The following is an 18145-nucleotide window of genomic DNA, read 5'->3' on the forward strand; positions in this document are numbered from 1 at the left end:
GGTATCATTGGAAAGCTGAATTATTCCTCTTTACAATGACATGCCATTTGTCATGATTATGTAATCATGGAATATGCAGTCACCCTGAACATTGAGAAAAGTCAGAAGTGAAATGTTGCAAAATGCATTGATTTCTAACAAGAGTCTCCATTTCTATAGAATTTCCACCACGCAGGTGACAGTGAATGCACTCGATCCATCCTCAAAACAATTGGAAATTCGCTATTTGAAACGACGCATTTTGCAGCATTTCATTTCTAACATTGCTGCGTATTATTATGTCTGTGTATTTCATGATAACACTAGCATTACAAATGACACATGATTGTAAAGAAGAATAATCATGCTTTCTAAAAATATCACTTTTACACATGATGATGGCACATTAAGAAATTTATTAGCACTCAAACTTGCAGTTTGAGTTGCAGAACTCAAACATGACATGGCAACGAATTTTGCAACATTTCATTTTTTACATTGCTGCTTATTTATCATGTCTGTGTATTTCATGATAACACTAGCATTACAAAAGACACATGATCGTAAAGAGGAATAATCATACTTTCCAATGATACCACTTTTACATATGATGATGGCACACTAAGAAATTTATTAGCACTCAAACTTGAGTTGCGGAACTTTTTTTGAGGGGTTTATATGGAAGCAAGGATGATGTCCAGCATTGCATTGTATGACATTTGTTGCCAATCTAGTGAAATTCATTTTTTTTAAGAGGGCATGCAATCGTTGTCTTCATCTTCAAGACTGTATTAATCAGAAGAATTGTACTATCCTGATTTTTCATCATCATCATTTTCCTCATCATTCCTCCTCCTCCTCCTCCTCATCATAATCATTATTACTACCACCATTATCATCATCATCATTGTCGTCATCATCATCTTCATTATAATCATCATCATTATCGTCATTATCATTACCATCATCATCATCACCACTGCCATTATCATCATCATCATCATCCTCGTCATTGTCGGCATCATCATCACCTTTATCATTATCATCATCATCATCAAACCACCATTGATATCTTTATCCTTATTACAAGGCTCGACATTAGTGGTGGCCCGGTGGCCCGGGGCCACCAGAAATTCACCTCGGGCAACCATTATTGAAAAATGTTAAGTTTTGGTGGCCCGAATCGGGCAACCAATAATTTTCAAAGTAGCACAATTTTTCTCCCGATTTTGCGCGCATTTATCAACTTTCTACAGTTGAAGTTGCAAGCCAATTCGTCATGCGCCCTTTTTGTTAATTTACACACAAATACACGCACACAAAGATTGCATAGTCATGACAGTATGGAGGCCTACTGACACCATACACTGCAGCTACAATGTAGCTAGCTCTGCGCTGGCAGACTATTCAGACTCAGGGAGCTGCGATACGAAATGTTACTGCTAAGAAATCTTCCACAGAACTTTGAAAATCTACGTCAAAGTCACATTTTACACCAATGAAATGCCCTTCTACAGTCCATATTACTAAATCCTGATTATTTGCAAGCATTAAAAAGAGGAATTATGACCTCTCTTTTGACTCAAAAAGACCGATTTCCAAATGCATTAATACACATAAAACTCATACGTGAGTACATCACAGTCCCACGTGTGCATTTGTATGTATGTTGATATTTGGTTTCTTTCGAAGCTGTGTCGTTTCTAGCCAAAAATAAACAGACAGCTTCTTTCTTTCTTTCTTGTTTATAAATGACTTCTTAAACCACTCTTAAGGAAGTAAATACTTTGGGAAGGCATTTCATTGATATGAAATGTGAATTTTTCCATCATTTTGTCAAATATAGCGAAGGACTTTTATCATTGTTTTTTCCAGATATAACTTTGGCCGTTTTCTTTTTTCTTTCAATTTTTTATAGTGATTAAACCATTTATACCCCTTCCCATTGAATATGCCTAATTAAAGAATATGTTTCTACTGAATAATAATAATAATAGTTTTCCCCATTTTTTATTAATTTTGTCTTCCTTTTTTTTTTCATTTTCTTTTTTTTCTAGATTTTTTTCCTGTTCTTTTTTTTCTTTCTTCATATTCTTTCCTTTGTTGTATTTCACTTATTTATTTTATAATTTTTGTTTTCTTTTTTTCAATATACAATTCTAAAAATGATATTTGTTTGTTTCCCCTTTTATGCATTGTTCTAATTTTGCAGCATATTTTTCTGTGATTTTCTCCTGCTATAATATATAGTACATAATACCTGGGAACAATACAATTCTTTTGTTCTCTTTCAATCATTTCATATTTACAATGATAGAACAATTTATATATTACCACAAATCAATAAGCAAAGTAAAATAACAGCAAGCATGATTTACATACAAGATGTACAAAGTGGAAGTAACTTAGTGGTAGTGGCTGCAGAATTGATATTTCTGAAATTTGTTTCATTTATTTTTAATTAATGTTTTTCTTTATATTTTTCGGGCCACCAAACTTTACTAACGGGCCACCAAAAAAAATTATTTGAAGGTTTTGGTGGCCCGAACGGGCCACCACCAAAAAAAGTTAATGTGGAGCCTTGCTTATTATCTTCATTGTCCTCATGAATATATCACCATGATATATCATTATTATCATCATGGTATGTTTACAGTATTTACCGGTAATTACATTAATGAATATATTGGTAGAGAAGACTTACTTACACATTTGCATGGTAAAAATTTTCCATCACCTTTGTTGTATTCATCTATGGCAACATAATCATACAAAATAAACATCAAAAGTATAGAAACAGTAATCAAACCATCGCAAATTGACCTAAACCACTTAAAGAAAAACAAAGACATTTACTTGGTACCGGTATATATTTAGAATGACTAGATTTTTTCTTCATCATTAAAATGGAAATGAATATATTCCACCTACACAGTAAGTCCTTCACATAAGCAACTGTTGTGTTCAAAAGGTTTCATGAACCTCTATATGACTTCATCTTATTTGTCCCTCTGAATATAATCATATGCTACATATACAAAACATACATACCAACCAGACAATGCTCTGATATGAAGAGCCCATTAGAATAAAAATCCTCTTTCGCATTTGTGGATATTTTGATTTTCCTCCTATTCTCAAGATTTTTTTCTTGCCTTTTTATTCCAGAAAGATCAAAATAACTTTTTATTTCATGATATAAACAAAAATTATTACTTTTTTAAACAAAAAATACTATGAGAGATCTTGAGATTAAAAAGCTGTTGGTCTCCTCTTTCATTAATCATATATTTCTTTAAAGAAAATCATATATATATTGGATTCTTTGGGCTGTATTCTTAAGTCTAACTCTGTACTATAATCATGGGGAGCTAAAAATTAAGAAATTCTGTATGTATTGTATATTTTGTAGCTGAAGCATCTCTACAAAGGACAATTGGTCATTTCTTTGGGGTTCCAATCATTCTTTATTTCAAATGATCCATATACTCCGTATGCTCCGTAAAAACTGTATACAAATGAAACAAATCGAACGAATAATAAATCAACCGTTCACGAATAGGCATGTACAGAAAACAATGACCTAAAGAAATATGCATCTTACATTGTCTAATTATAACCCTTTGTCTTAACCTCAACTTAACATATTTCCATTATAGTACCATGATTTCATTGTTCTGTGCTTTCATACATTATGCACACATATAATCTATCTGAAACCATAATTTCATATCTGTATTCTTCATAATGTAACCTTTCTCATATTTGTTATCCTTCATCATTCAACTAAAGTCAAGATTTCTGACCATTTGCATTCTTTGTATCGCAACTCTGTTCATAACGATAACATGTCTTAAACCTGTATAACTCTTCATTCCTAACTATACTTCTATCAGAATGAATCAACCTTTCACTGTAACAAACTTGCATTAACCTCAATTTCTCCATGTCATGCACTTAATTTACTCATAATAGTACATCAACCTAACAGTGGCAAACGTTTGTTTACATTCTTTCATTCATGTGCATTTCGTTCGCGTGCCGTAATCTACATTACATAATAACAATTGGAATTTGCGAATCAACATTGGGTCGGCCGCCGGAAAGTAATGTACATCGGCCTAGTGTAATGTACACACATTGAGTTATCTATCATGGATCTGTGCTTATTGAATGCACTTATACATAGATAATCTTATCATTGAACTTTAATTATTCTTAATAATCACTACCTTAGATCGTTACATACCTCCTTTCTGCCTTCTTATGTGTATATTTTCATAATACACGTCGATGTCTCCAAATTAGACAGATTTCATCAACATGATCAACTGGAATTCGAAAATGGTGCCATTTCCAGATAGCAAAATTAGTAGCCTGAAGATGGCGCTACATATCTAAATTTAAACCAATCCAAATAATCGTCAAAAAAGATCAATCACTGAAACATGGCTCCTTTAAATTATTAATATAATTTACCAAATAATGATTGATCGAATTATCACAGATCGTCGATAACCTAAATAGACTTTCTTTCTATCCCTTTCTAGTATAAAATTTTGCTTGTGCATTATCAACAACAATATGAAACTAATGTACATACTATGCTTGTCGACCAGTCTTACGATCAATTAAACATGTTATCAAATAAACACTGTATATAACAAGGTAATCAATCCCAACTTGCTTACTCTCAATAATATGCAGCACAGTCTTATGAAAAATTTTGTTTCCTATTAAATTTTACTGACATTGACTGCCTTTAAATGATTGTAAAGGTTTGCAACCAAATTCAAACTTAGCTCCAAAAAGGTAAATTAGTTAAGCTAGGTCTTTAACCAATAATTAAACCAAATGCAACTAGCACAATCCAATTAATGTTTTGTATAACATCTTTTCTGCTTTGAATAAACAATACATCTTAACATCTCGCATGAGTTTTCGTCTGAATTCAAGTGTGAATAAATTCACTATCCTCTTGCTTATCTCAATTAACAATTTCATATTGATAAGCATAAATGTAAATTGTATGAAAAAATACAGAAACAATGTTCATACATGTATCTAATATTCATATGTAAACAAAGGTTTCATAGTGAATGAAACATATGCCCATTGATACTATATCATACATTTCAATAATTTCTGGAATTCAGCCACTTTGTAAATTTAGCCATCAAAGATGAATGTGATTTCCCTTTTACATTCACCCTTTTAAACAAATCAAATAAACACATTCTTTCCCAATTTGGAAAATTTTGGCTGCTGTATTACATAAACGTGTGAATTCCAGAGCATTGACTTGTTAAATCCAAACTTGTTGAAACATCATAAATGACCTGTAAAGAGATGAATGGTTATTACATAGAAAAATGCAATACATAAACTTTGCTGTTCAATGAAAGTTTTCACATTTTTCTTGTGCAAATTAAGAAGTTCAGTCAGTCTCAGTTCAGGCACTAATAAGGTCTGTAATAAATGAGTTTGTATAGTCTTTCATCATGCAGACCTTGAAGATATGAATAGTCTTGACTCTAGACTTCCAAATTAATTGTTGCTCTTGATGAATGTTGTAGCCTTCTTCTCAGACTTAATCAATGGAACATGCTGATATATTATAGAAATTAATGTTTCTGGAAAAATTCATATCAATTAGTCTCATTTACAGACTTTTTCGATTAATCAAACTATAATAAGGCCCATACTTTCTAGGCTTTCTCAACATTTTAATCCTAAATGAATAGATTCCCTGCGTAAATGTTCGAAGTCAGGTTCCTTGGCCGGGAATTCCTATTGGTCTTCTTGCGGTAACAGTAATATCAGTTTGTGAATAGGACGCTCTAATTCTTGAAGTGGACCTTTACGCTTACCACTATTACCTATTCCGGGGTCTCCCAAGGTGAGTTTCACTTTGCGAATGTGTCCATCTTCAGATGGTAGGAGTTTGGCAACACGCGCTAGGGACCAATGATTTCTTGGAGTATTATTGTCCTTTAGAATGACGATGTCTCCAACACAAACTTCGCGTTGTGGGCGTGTCCACTTCTGGCGGACCTGAAGGTTCTGAAGAAACTCCTTTCTCCATCTACTCCAGAATTCATTAATGAGGTGTTGTACCCTCCTCCATCGCTTTCTCGAGTAGATATCTGCATTCTGGAAGTTTCCTGGGGGAGGAAGGAACACCTTTGACTTCATTGTTATGAGGTGGTTTGGTGTCAGAGGTGCTAGATACGTTGGATCATTGAGATGAGTTACTGTCAATGGTCTGCTGTTGATGATAGCTGCAGCCTCACACATCAAGGTTCGTAGTGATTCATCATCAAGCTGCCTTCCAGATTGGTACAGGAGAGTATCTAGAACACTGCGAATAGAGCGTATCTGCTGCTCCCATACTCCTCCCATGTGGCTGGCAGAGGGAACGTTGAAGATAAAGTGAACATAATCACATCCTTCACTGAGAAGACAGTCCTTGACCTTCTGATGATCCATTTCATGCCAGGCCTTTTTTAGTTCTGCATCCGCTCCGACGAAATTTGTCCCTCTATCACATCTCAGTTGTTGAACTGGTCCTCGGAGAGCTGTGAAACGACGAAATGCTTGAATGAATGAATCAGTAGTCAAGCTGTTGAGTGTCTCGACGTGTACAGCCCGAGAGGCCATACATGTGAAGATGAGACCGTATCTCTTCAAATCCTTTCTACCTTCCTTAATCATCCAAGGTCCAAAACAGTCCATCCCGCAATATGTGAATGGTGGAGCCTCTGTTACTCTGTCGGAAGGAAGATCTGACATTTTTTGGATTTGAGTTGGACTTCGTAGTTTCTGACATATGACACATTTCCGTATGAGTTTTGATACTCGATTACTGCCTCCGAGAATCCAGAATCCATTCTCTCTGACTTGATTGAGCGTCATGCCTCTACCCTGATGCGCTGTTAATGCATGGCAATGACGAAGGATTATTTCTGTGATATGGTGGCTTTGAGGAAGGATTGCGGGATGCTTCCTTATGTACGAATCATCACCTCTTCGAATCCGTCCTCCTACCCTCAGGATGTCGTCTTTATCTAGGAAGGCGTCAAGACCATGGAGACGGCTAGCTTTCTTTATCTGACGTTTCTTCTTTCTTTCAGTTAGACCCTGATCATTTTGGATAGATTTCAGAATCTGGATTTCATCTCCAAAGGCTTCTCTTTGAACATGCTTCAGAATTTCAATCTCTGCTTGATGGAGATCCAGCACTGCAACATTAGCCTTGGTTGATGGATCGTCCTTTCCCTTCTTGGCATGTCTTTCTCTACAGCGTTGTTTCAAACGTGAGATGAATATCAGGCAGTATGCAACAGCTTTCCTTGCTACAAGCCAACTAGAGAAACGTTGAAGTCTTTGCAGGTCGAACCCATCTTCTCTGGATTGAGAGACATGTACTTGAGTCCTTTTCACCTCTGGGTCATTGGGAAGAACATCGAATGTCTCTCTAACTTCATCTGTGGGAATTGACTGTTCCCATAGCATTTCTGGTCCATGTAGCCATTTTGAGTCATTTAGCTGATTAACTGTTAGACCTCTGGATGCTTCATCAGCTGGGTTATTTTTTGACTCAATGTACTTCCACTCTGAAGGTCTGGAAAAGTCCCGGATCTGTTGAATCCTGTTGGCTACAAATACGTGAAAGCGTTTGTCAGTGTTATTTATGTAGCCAAGCACGACTCTGCTGTCAGTCCAGAACACATGTTCTGCATCATCAAATTTGAGCTCTGCTTCCAGAAACTTCTTAACCTTAGCGGCGACAACAGCAGCAGTCAATTCCAGGCGAGGTACTGTTACAGACTTCAGTGGTGCTACTCTGCTTTTTCCAATTACCAGTGAGCAATGTATTTTGTTAGTGGCATCAGTCAACCTCATGTAAGTACATTGACCATATCCTGTAGTACTTGCGTCAGTAAAGTGATGATATTGTACTGACTTTATTGACTTGAAATCAGTAGGTTTGTAGCACCTAGCGATTGATATGGATTCAAGTTGCAGTATGTCCGTTCTCCATTTTTGCCATTGTACCCGGAGATCATCAGGAAGAGGATCATCCCAGTCTGTTGACATCTTGCAAAGTGCCTGGAGGATCTGCTTTCCTTTAAGCACCACAGGTGCTAATAATCCGAGGGGATCGTAGATAGACATAACTGTAGAAAGTATCCCTCGTCTGGTTAGCGGCTTGTCCTGAAGTGTGATTCTGAAGTTAAATGAGTCAGATTCAACACACCACTGGACTCCAAGAGCTCGCTCTAGTGGTAGATCATCCTGGAGCAGATTAATCTCTCTTACATTTTGTGCTCTATCTCTTTCGGGAAACGTCTGCAGTACCTCTCTTGAGTTAGATACAAGCTTATGGAGATGGAGACCACCCTTCTCACATAGTTTCTTGGTTCTGGATATGAGATCTACAGCTTGGTGTACTGTAGGCAAGGACTTCAAGCCATCGTCCACGTAAAATTCTTGATGAATGAAGTCTCTTACATCTTCACCGAACTCAACAGCATGGTCTGAAGCAGTTTGTCGGAGACCAAAGTTGGCACATCCCGGTGAGGAGGCTGCCCCAAACAGATGTACTTTCATCCTGAATTCATTTGGTACTTCATCGTAGTTACCATCCTTCCACCACAGAAATCTGAGATAATCTCTGTCTTCCATGTTGACTCTGAACTGGTGGAACATTTCTTGAATGTCACACATGAATGCGACGTGATCCAGTCTGAAGCGGCAGAGTACTCCGACTAATTTATTTGTTAAGTCTGGTCCTGTGAGTAGGTGCGAATTTAACGACTCTCCTCTGCATTTCGCACTGCAGTCAAATACGACTCTCAGTTTATTTGGTTGAACTACCCCATGGTGTGGGATATACCACACTTTACCATCTGTGTTGTGGTCTGGTGCTGGTTCCGCATAACCTTTCTCTAGAAGAGTTTCCATTACCTTGGTGTACTTCTTGCGATACTCGTCATTTTGCTTGAACTTTCTTCCAAGATGATCAAGTCGTCCCTTCGCAAGAACTCTGTTATTTGGTAACTTTGGCTTCTCATCCTTGAATGGCAAAGGCATTTCATAATGCCCATCGTCTAATTTGTGAATCTTATCTCTCATAATGTTCATAAACTTGACGTCATTTTGTGAGTATGCCACTCCTTCAGCCTTGGTGTCAAGGAAATCAGCTTCCATCAATCTTGTCACTCTTGCAGGGGTGATCTCTTCCTTGACTGATGTGTTATGAGCAAACAACACATCCTTGTTTCCTGTTTTTAGCTCAGCAGGAATCTCACAGGCTGTCAATCGATGACTTACACCAACTGGATCATCCTCATAGTTGTGTTCACTTTCTTTCACAGTACCCACAATGCTCCATCCTAAGTCTGTCTTTAGGCCATATGGACTATTAGGCCAATCACGATCAGGAGGAATGACATCTCTTGGTATGAGGGCTCTAGCACAGTCGTACCCAATCAACAAACCAATTTCACAATCTTGTAAGGGCAGTAGGTTATGTGAAATCTTGGAAAGGTGAGGGATACTGGTCGCCATCTCTGGAGTGGGTATGTGATTACGATTAGCTGGTATGAACTGTCTGGTATAGGTTGATGGTAAAGCTATCTTCTGTTCTTCATCAAATGACCTGATTGAAAGACCTTCAATGCGTTCGCTTGGTACTCTTTCATCCACAGCCGACATCGTTGAAAGAAGGAGACTAACAAGAGTTCCATGCAAATTCATCTCATTCTTGGTTTTCTCTAGCAGAAACGTGGTGTCGGATTGAGTGTCAAGTAATGCATACATCATTCGCTCATCCGATGTGGTCGAGTGAGAAAGCCAGACAGGAACTATCATTGTACTCTTTGTAATGGTCAATCCAGCGTTAGAGTGTTGGCTAAATGAAGCATGAGACCATGACGACTGAGTTTCATTGGGTCTTGGATTTACCTCTTGTTCCTTCTTTGGTTCTGGTCTCTTTCTGTTTTCATGTAGTAAAGATGGATGTCGTCCGTTACAAATGTCACAGGTACTTCTTCGCCTACAAGCCTTAGACATGTGACCATACTTTAGGCAGCCGTAACATAGACCTTTCTCTCTTATGTGACTTTTACGATCCGCCATGTTCTTTGACGCAAACTCAGTACATTCTTGTAGGGAGTGGTCTTTCTTGCAGCATGAACATGATTGTGGCTTAACTCTCTTCTCCCTTTCCCTGCTGCCTGAGTTTGGATGCGTCACATTGGTTGAGAGGGTTCTGACATCTGATAAAGACATCGTCTTGTTAGATCTTCCATCGATTTTGCCATGGAGAGAGGTAACAGGGTAGCATGCTACCTTAGCTTCTGCTTCGATGAATTTTGCAAATATCTGAAAAGGAGGAAACTGTCCATTCACGTCTCTCCAATCGATAACCTTGCGTGACCATCGTGCAACGAGCCAGTCTGGCAATTTATACAAGATCTTTTGATTCTCTCTTTCGTCGTTTAGGTGGTGAAGGTTACCAATCTTGTCCATGGCACTGACACATTGATGGAGGAAATCTGACAGATTCCTCAGACTGATGGCATCCTTCGAAGATATCTTGGGCCATCGGTCCAATTTATCTCGAAAGGCATTTGCTATGATGAAGGGGTCACCATATCTACTGGTGAGGGCTGTCATGGCTTCCCCATATGCCTTATCATTTCCAACTAGAGCATATCCTCGAACAAGTTCTAGAGGTTGACTTCTTAAGTATTTCTGTAAGTAGAAAAACCGATCCATAGGCTGAATACCGCTTTGTTGGATCAAAACATCAAACGCGTGCTTCCACGCAGGAAAGGACATAGGATCTCCTGCAAATGTCACTGGTTCGGGCAATGGGAGCCTTGTCATCCGCATCTGTTCTATTAAGACGTTCACTGCGTCACCTCGAAGGTCATTTACATTCGGGTGGGTTTCTGGTTCAACTTCGCGGATGCCATTCACCCAATCTTGACAATCTTTATGCTTCTCTGATACCACGCGTACAGCATGAGATTTCTTCGACCTTTTTGTCGAAGTCCGTGATGAGGCAGTTCCTTCTCTTTGTGCAATCAAGACCTCAAGAGTTTGTTTCATCAGGTTGCTGTGCTCTTCCTCTACTTCATCTAATTTACTGACACTGTCGTCATCAATCTTGGCAGTGGCACGAAGTGCCATCAGCTCATCTTGTGTCAGTATCATTTTGTCTACATTAGTTTGTAGACAATCTCTGGTTTCTTGGATAGTCGAGGTAGCACTCTCGTCACCCAGCAGCACTCGAAGTTTATTTGCTGTGCGCCTCCAAGTCTTGATGAGACTTTCAAACTCCTTCGACTTGATGTCGATTTGCCACAAGAGTCCCTTTTCCGTTGCTTTGGCTTCACGGTGTGGTCTACCTTCAGCCTCAGCCATGACGAAACTGTTTCCGAGGAGACGTCTAGACGTAGAAGGAGTTTTTACTGTAGCTGAAGCATCTCTATAAAGGACAATTGGTCATTTCTTTGGGGTTCCAATCATTCTTTATTTCAAATGATCCATATACTCCGTATGCTCCGTAAAAACTGTATACAAATGAAACAAATCGAACGAATAATAAATCAACCGTTCACGAATAGGCATGTACAGAAAACAATGACCTAAAGAAATATGCATCTTACATTGTCTAATTATAACCCTTTGTCTTAACCTCAACTTAACATATTTCCATTATAATACCATGATTTCATTGTTCTGTGCTTTCATACATTATGCACACATATAATCTATCTGAAACCATAATTTCATATCTGTATTCTTCATAATGTAACCTTTCTCATATTTGTTATCCTTCATCATTCAACTAAAGTCAAGATTTCTGACCATTTGCATTCTTTGTATCGCAACTCTGTTCATAACGATAACATGTCTTAAACCTGTATAACTCTTCATTCCTAACTATACTTCTATCAGAATGAATCAACCTTTCACTGTAACAAACTTGCATTAACCTCAATTTCTCCATGTCATGCACTTAATTTACTCATAATAGTACATCAACCTAACAGTGGCAAACGTTTGTTTACATTCTTTCATTCATGTGCATTTCGTTCGCGTGCCGTAATCTACATTACATAATAACAATTGGAATTTGCGAATCAACATTGGGTCGGCCGCCGGAAAGTAATGTACATCGGCCTAGTGTAATGTACACACATTGAGCTATCTATCATGGATCTGTGCTTATTGAATGCACTTATACATAGATAATCTTATCATTGAACTTTAATTATTCTTAATAATCACTACCTTAGATCGTTACATACCTCCTTTCTGCCTTCTTATGTGTATATTTTCATAATACACGTCGATGTCTCCAAATTAGACAGATTTCATCAACATGATCAACTGGAATTCGAAAATGGTGCCATTTCCAGATAGCAAAATTAGTAGCCTGAAGATGGCGCTACATATCTAAATTTAAACCAATCCAAATAATCGTCAAAAAAGATCAATCACTGAAACATATTTCTTATGTTTAGTATTTAGTTTCATTTTGCTTTCACAACGAAGAAAAACACTTGAGTTACCATTCCCAGACAATTAAAAACAATTTGGTTGTCAAATGGGTTACTAAACTGAATGTGTACTTGAAGGGATTTGTGCTCCAACTGGCTCTTCATAGTTAAACCACAACTTTAAACCAGGGTTTAATTTAAACTAGAATTCAGAATATGGGCCTTTGTGAATAACAGCTATATGGTTAATGTAACGTATCCTTTAATTATGGAAAAATGTCTTTTTACATGTATTTTTTCTCCATTATTTGAATGCAGAAATAAATGCAAGCAGATGAAACCAAAAATCAAACAATTTTCTTTTTTTTTAAGTAAAAAAATGCTTCAAATAAATCATTTTTTTAAATCAGCAGAAGCAGACGTATATCATGGGTTGGGAATGAATTGTGAATGTCTTCATTAAGACAAAATGACCTACAAAAGGCTGGATAGGGAATATATGGGCTCTACGGTACTCCAGACTGCATAAGGAGATAGGGACAACCCCTTAGTCCTCGGGCGCCGATTTCATCAGAAATGGATTCATAGTCACGGGTAGGGTCATCCTTGCCACTTCTAATAGGAGTGATCACCCCATTCATATTCAACCATGTCTGAGAGACTTTCACATCTGAAAATAAAATGCTTCTGCTTTGGACCAGGTTTTAAGCTATGAAATTAATCAATTAAACAAAAAACATGAAAATCAATTTTAGGGCAACAGTGATTATTCTATTTGACAGCTGAATATTAATCAACGGCATTGAGAATTAACTGGAATAATTTTCACATTGAGGCCAAATTCAAAGGGTTTTTTTCAAGATTTATTTTTTCCATTTCTACATCATCATCTGTTGAGCAAAAAATATTTAGTTTTAGATGCAGCATTTCCATACACATTAAAATGTTGTTTAAAATTTTTGTACAAATACGTTTACTATATGAACCTTACAGAAGTTGTTTAAACAGGTATTTAAAATCTCCAACAACAAAGTTCAATATCAAAATTCGATTCTCAATGGTTCGTTAATCCAAAAAACAAAATGAGGTTCGTTATTCCGGAGGTTCGTTAATCCAAAAACGTAATGATTAACAAACCTTATTTCGTTTTCAGACTAACGAACCTTAGGAACAACGATCCTTATTTCATTCTCGGATTAACGAACCTTTGGAACAACGAACCTTATTTTCTTTTCGGACTAACATCCTTCGGAACATCAAACCTTATTTCGTTTTGGATAATCAACCTTCGGAATAATGCCACAAATGTTCGGATTAACGAACCCTTTTACGTTTTCGGATTAACAAACTTTGAGGTATAGGCAGTTTACGTGTTTCGGAATTACGAACCTTCGGAATAAAGAACCTTCAGAATTACAAACCTTTGGAATTACGAAGTGTAACCGAAATTTCAGGAGTGTGTTCACATCTTAGGAAGACGTAGTATCAGGGCATTTATGAACTGATGAAGCTAACTGCTATCTACACTCTTTATGATAACAAAGCCTTAAGGCATCTTGTTCGGAGCAAATGAAGATGCATTTCCCTAATAGTGCATTCACATCAAACAATAAAATTGATTGGGATGCATTCACACATAATTCAAAGAGCATGTTCACATCTCATACAGATAAAGTATCAGAACATTTTAATATGAACTGATGAAGCTAGCTCGATCCTATATACACTCTATAGGGTAACAAAGCCTTAGGACATCTTGTTCTAAACACATTAAGAAGCATTTTCCTAATAGTGCATTCACATCTAACGATGAAATTGATTTGGATGCGCTCACACATAATTCAAAGAGCATGTTCACATCTTACATAGACGTAGTATCAGAACATTTTAATATGGACTGATGAAGCTTTTAATATGAACTGATGAAGCTAACTCCTATCTATTCTCTTGATGATAACAAAGACCTTAGGGCATCTTGTTCAGAGCACATGAAGAAGCATATTCCTATCAGTACATTCTCATCAAGCAATAAAATTGATAGGGATGCGTTCATATCTTATGAAGATATAGTATTTATTGATAAAAATTTATTTATCAAAACCATGCGGACTCGTCATCATGATGCAGCTATACAACTATCAAAATTACGGTGCATGAATTTAAGAAGGGTTATGTTCACATTTCTGAATGAATAAGGTTAAGATATATCCATATCTTAATTAGAAGGGATATAAGAATGTATTGGAGATTCAATAAAATCTTTGTTTGGATAATGCCAAAATATTCTCAATAAAACAGTGTAAAGGCATCTTGTTCAGATTATATGAATTTTAAAGTTATAAGGGTTTTTTTCACATTTTAGTTTAAACTAGATTAATTAAGAATGCGTTCACATCTAAAGTAGATGTACTAGTGTTTCAGGTTTCACAGTACACCACGTATCTTTCTTGGGCAAGTGTTGGTCCTGAAAAGGACCATCCAAAGTCTAATGACGTATACTCTTAGATGTAATTCCCAACAAAATGAAAAAAGTCTATAGGTATACTTAGCCCTGGTTCAATCTTTACAATAATGCACAGTTGTATTCTGCAGGTAATGGTGAAGGGGGCAGGGCAAAAAAATTTAAACGTGACATCATTTTTTTAAATTAATCATTGGATACACTCTAAATTCGGGGGATTTAAAATAAATCCAGATCGGTGAATAGTGATAAGCCATACAAGATTCAGATTTAAACATAGTGGCCCAGATTCTGAACTCGGGTTTAAATGAAACCCTGGTTTAAAGTTGGGGTTTAACTATGGAGAGCCAATTGGGGCACGAATCCTTAACAGTAAACATTCAATTTATTAACTCATATGACACCAAAATTGTTTATAATTGTCTGGAAATGATAACTGAGGAATTTTTCCTTGTTATGAATGCAAAATGAAAAAAATAGTAAACATAAGTAATATACGATATAAACATAAATTTTTAGTTTTGGCTCCCCATAATTTTAACACAGAGTTAGACCATGGTCTAAGTCAAACCTTACTTCAGAATATGGGCCAGTGGATTTAAATATCACACCAATAAAAGATTGGAGTTCAAATCTTTTGAGATTTAGAAATCAATCCTTTGGATAAAAATATATAAAACAAATTTTAGGCTGGTCCTTATTCGAAGTCCATCTTGATTTATTTTACATCCCTGAAATCCATAGGACATGAACCCACATATAATTTCCTAATGTGCCTTGCCCTGTCAAGGATACAGAAACCCAAATAACAAGCAATAAATTCCTCTTGTAAATTCTAATCTATCTCATGTCCGACTGCGGGGGCACTAAACGACTCCAGACACAAGCAACTTCAATATTGTCTGCAATTACACAGCCCATTGCCATCAAAATCAGCATTACAAATGATTGAATGCCTGCAAAACAGCTACAACAGCCAACGGCTCTTACATCCTTCTTAACGTACATCCCAATAAACATTATTTTCAATGTGACAAGAGAACATACATCCCGTCTTGTCTGCAAGAAGGAATCAACAGCCATACCGTCACAACAGCCTTCTTGCAAGCACCCTGTGGCATGAATGTATAAACACGCATTTAGCAGGCGTCTTTAATAAATTGAGCATGTTGTAATGACCACTACAAGGCTACGTTGATAATATCATTGTAATTGAGTGGAAAACAGATGAGATGGGTGATTAATACTGTCTGCTGTAGCTGTCATATATTAGAGAATATATGAAGCAAATGAAATTAATTTTATCTTCATTAATTTAACAAATAAATGTAAAAAATAATTTGTGTATAAATTCAGTTATAATCATGTATATGAAATGAATAAAATTTATCAATCATAATTAATTTAACAATTGGAACAAATACATATAATAAAAAATACCTATAAATTATAATTGTATACAGATTCAGATACAAATTCAGATATAATGATGAAAGAAATATTTAGATATACAAATAAAAGAGAATCTCATTAATATTTAACGTACTTTTCATTTATTGCCATCAATAACGGAAAAAACTGTTCCATTTGTTACCCCCCCCCCCCTCCCCCTGCCCCGTCCCAAACACTCAGACAACACATGTGCAATCTTAACAGGAATAGACATCTCAAGAATCACTATTATTTATCTCTTGTTTTCATCTTTCTGTCTGCAAGCCGACAGAACGTAGCTCACTTTGATGTTTCAACGTCCATGCTCCATTGTTTCAACAAAAGTGCTTTTTAATTTCTCTTTTGTTCCTCACCGATGAAGCCATAACAGCCAACACACAAGCACACACTCTTATACACACTTATGCTACAGAGCGAGTCTGCTGTGCGAACCCTTCATTCAAGTTAAGGGTCTGAATTGCAGCCTACTCATGCCTTGTGTACTAAAACAACAAGTTTTGTATTAGCTAGTCTTTGCAAGGAGACACACTTATTGAAAGTTTCAATCAGGGTCTGCACCTGCAGACTACTACAGAGCTGCCAACCAGAAAAAGAACATTTCAGTATTTTTCAAAAGCTGAAAATCAGTATTTTGGTGAGGAAATCAGTAATTTCAAGGACATAACTTAGGACAACACACAAAAGTGAAACTTTAGAGATCAGTATTTTGCATGAAACTATCAGTATTCTCATTTTTCAGTAATAAATATACAAAATACATACTACTTTGCAGCTCTGGGGTCTGTTGAAGGAAGAGTTGCGTTTAAACGCAAGTAAAAAAAATCAATCGCAAGTCACAAATGCATGCTGTTGATTGGTTGACGATCAAGTTGTGAAAGATTTTTAGAGTTGCGATTGATTGCAAGTCTTTCTGCAACAGGCCGTAGATGCTACAGGCACACCGATGAAACTGACTCCAAGGCCATGTAACACAAAAACCAGTGATTAAACATTACTTTGAACGAACAATTCTGATTGGTTCCTCATCAGTCTACAGAGCAAAATCTGCATGCAACGATGATCTTTATTGGGCATTTCATTTAGTACCAATTAATCCCTACCCTTTGTGTTACGGGGCATGATCGATCAAAGATATTACATCATTTCAAATGGCATATCATGGGTCGGTTTGGAGCTGGTATTGTTGGTGTAACTAGGGCACTTTGGAATAAGTAGATCAAGGCCCTGAAGTGGATCACCATACAATATCGCATCCAATCGTCTCTGTAAATGCAAAGTCACTGAGGGATCACGCAAAACAAATCGCGAAAGAAACCAAAACCTACGCGAGAGGATTTCAAACCTCAGAATTTCCACAAATTGAAACGAATTGCGTGTTTCTAAATCAGAAAATAATTGTGCCATCCATCATGGGTTAATATCCATACCAGATTTGAATGGGGAAGAAGCGGATCACAAATGAAAAGTGACTGCACGGACCCACTATCTTTCAGCATGCATTGATATCGTCATCAAAAATCATATCATGTGAAGGATTCTCTTATTTGATAACACTTTTAAGGAAGGTCAACAGAAGGAGAGCATACATGTATTTGTAAGCGAAAGATGTTTTGTTATAACGCTTCCCTGGGGACCGTTTCATAAAGCTGTACGTAAGTTAAGAGTGACTCTAAAAACAACTGGTGATCCTTTCTTGTGGTAAATGGTGTTCGCCATTAAATGATCATTGGTGATT

General features: G+C 36.8%; 2 protein-coding genes across 2 annotated transcripts in view; both read right to left on the bottom strand.

Moving 5' to 3' along the window:
• LOC121427275 (high affinity cGMP-specific 3',5'-cyclic phosphodiesterase 9A-like) overlaps nt 1-1130 on the bottom strand; it is a 46098-nt gene extending 44968 nt beyond the window's left edge. The window contains exon 1 of the mRNA XM_041623612.1: nt 1040-1130. Coding sequence (XP_041479546.1) covers nt 1040-1130 — 91 coding nt within the window. The remainder of the gene's footprint in view (nt 1-1039) is intronic.
• A 4639-nt stretch (nt 1131-5769) lies between these two features.
• Nucleotides 5770-12499, bottom strand: LOC121427276. Its single transcript, XM_041623613.1, has 2 exons — nt 12306-12499; nt 5770-11564 (listed from the first exon to the last, which is right to left on the bottom strand). Exon 2 carries the CDS (start codon nt 11413-11415, stop codon nt 5770-5772), a length of 5646 nt encoding a protein of 1881 aa, XP_041479547.1. The 5' UTR covers nt 11416-11564; nt 12306-12499.
• Nucleotides 12500-18145: the final 5646 nt, after the last annotated feature.

This window comes from Lytechinus variegatus, chromosome 14, assembly GCF_018143015.1.
Source record: "Lytechinus variegatus isolate NC3 chromosome 14, Lvar_3.0, whole genome shotgun sequence".
In the NCBI taxonomy this organism is placed as follows: Eukaryota; Metazoa; Echinodermata; class Echinoidea; order Temnopleuroida; family Toxopneustidae; genus Lytechinus; species Lytechinus variegatus.

Coding starts and splice junctions, on each gene's coding strand:
- LOC121427276 (XM_041623613.1), bottom strand. CDS start 11,415: ATGGCTGAGGCTGAAGGTAGACCACACCGTGAAGCCAAAGCAACGGAA.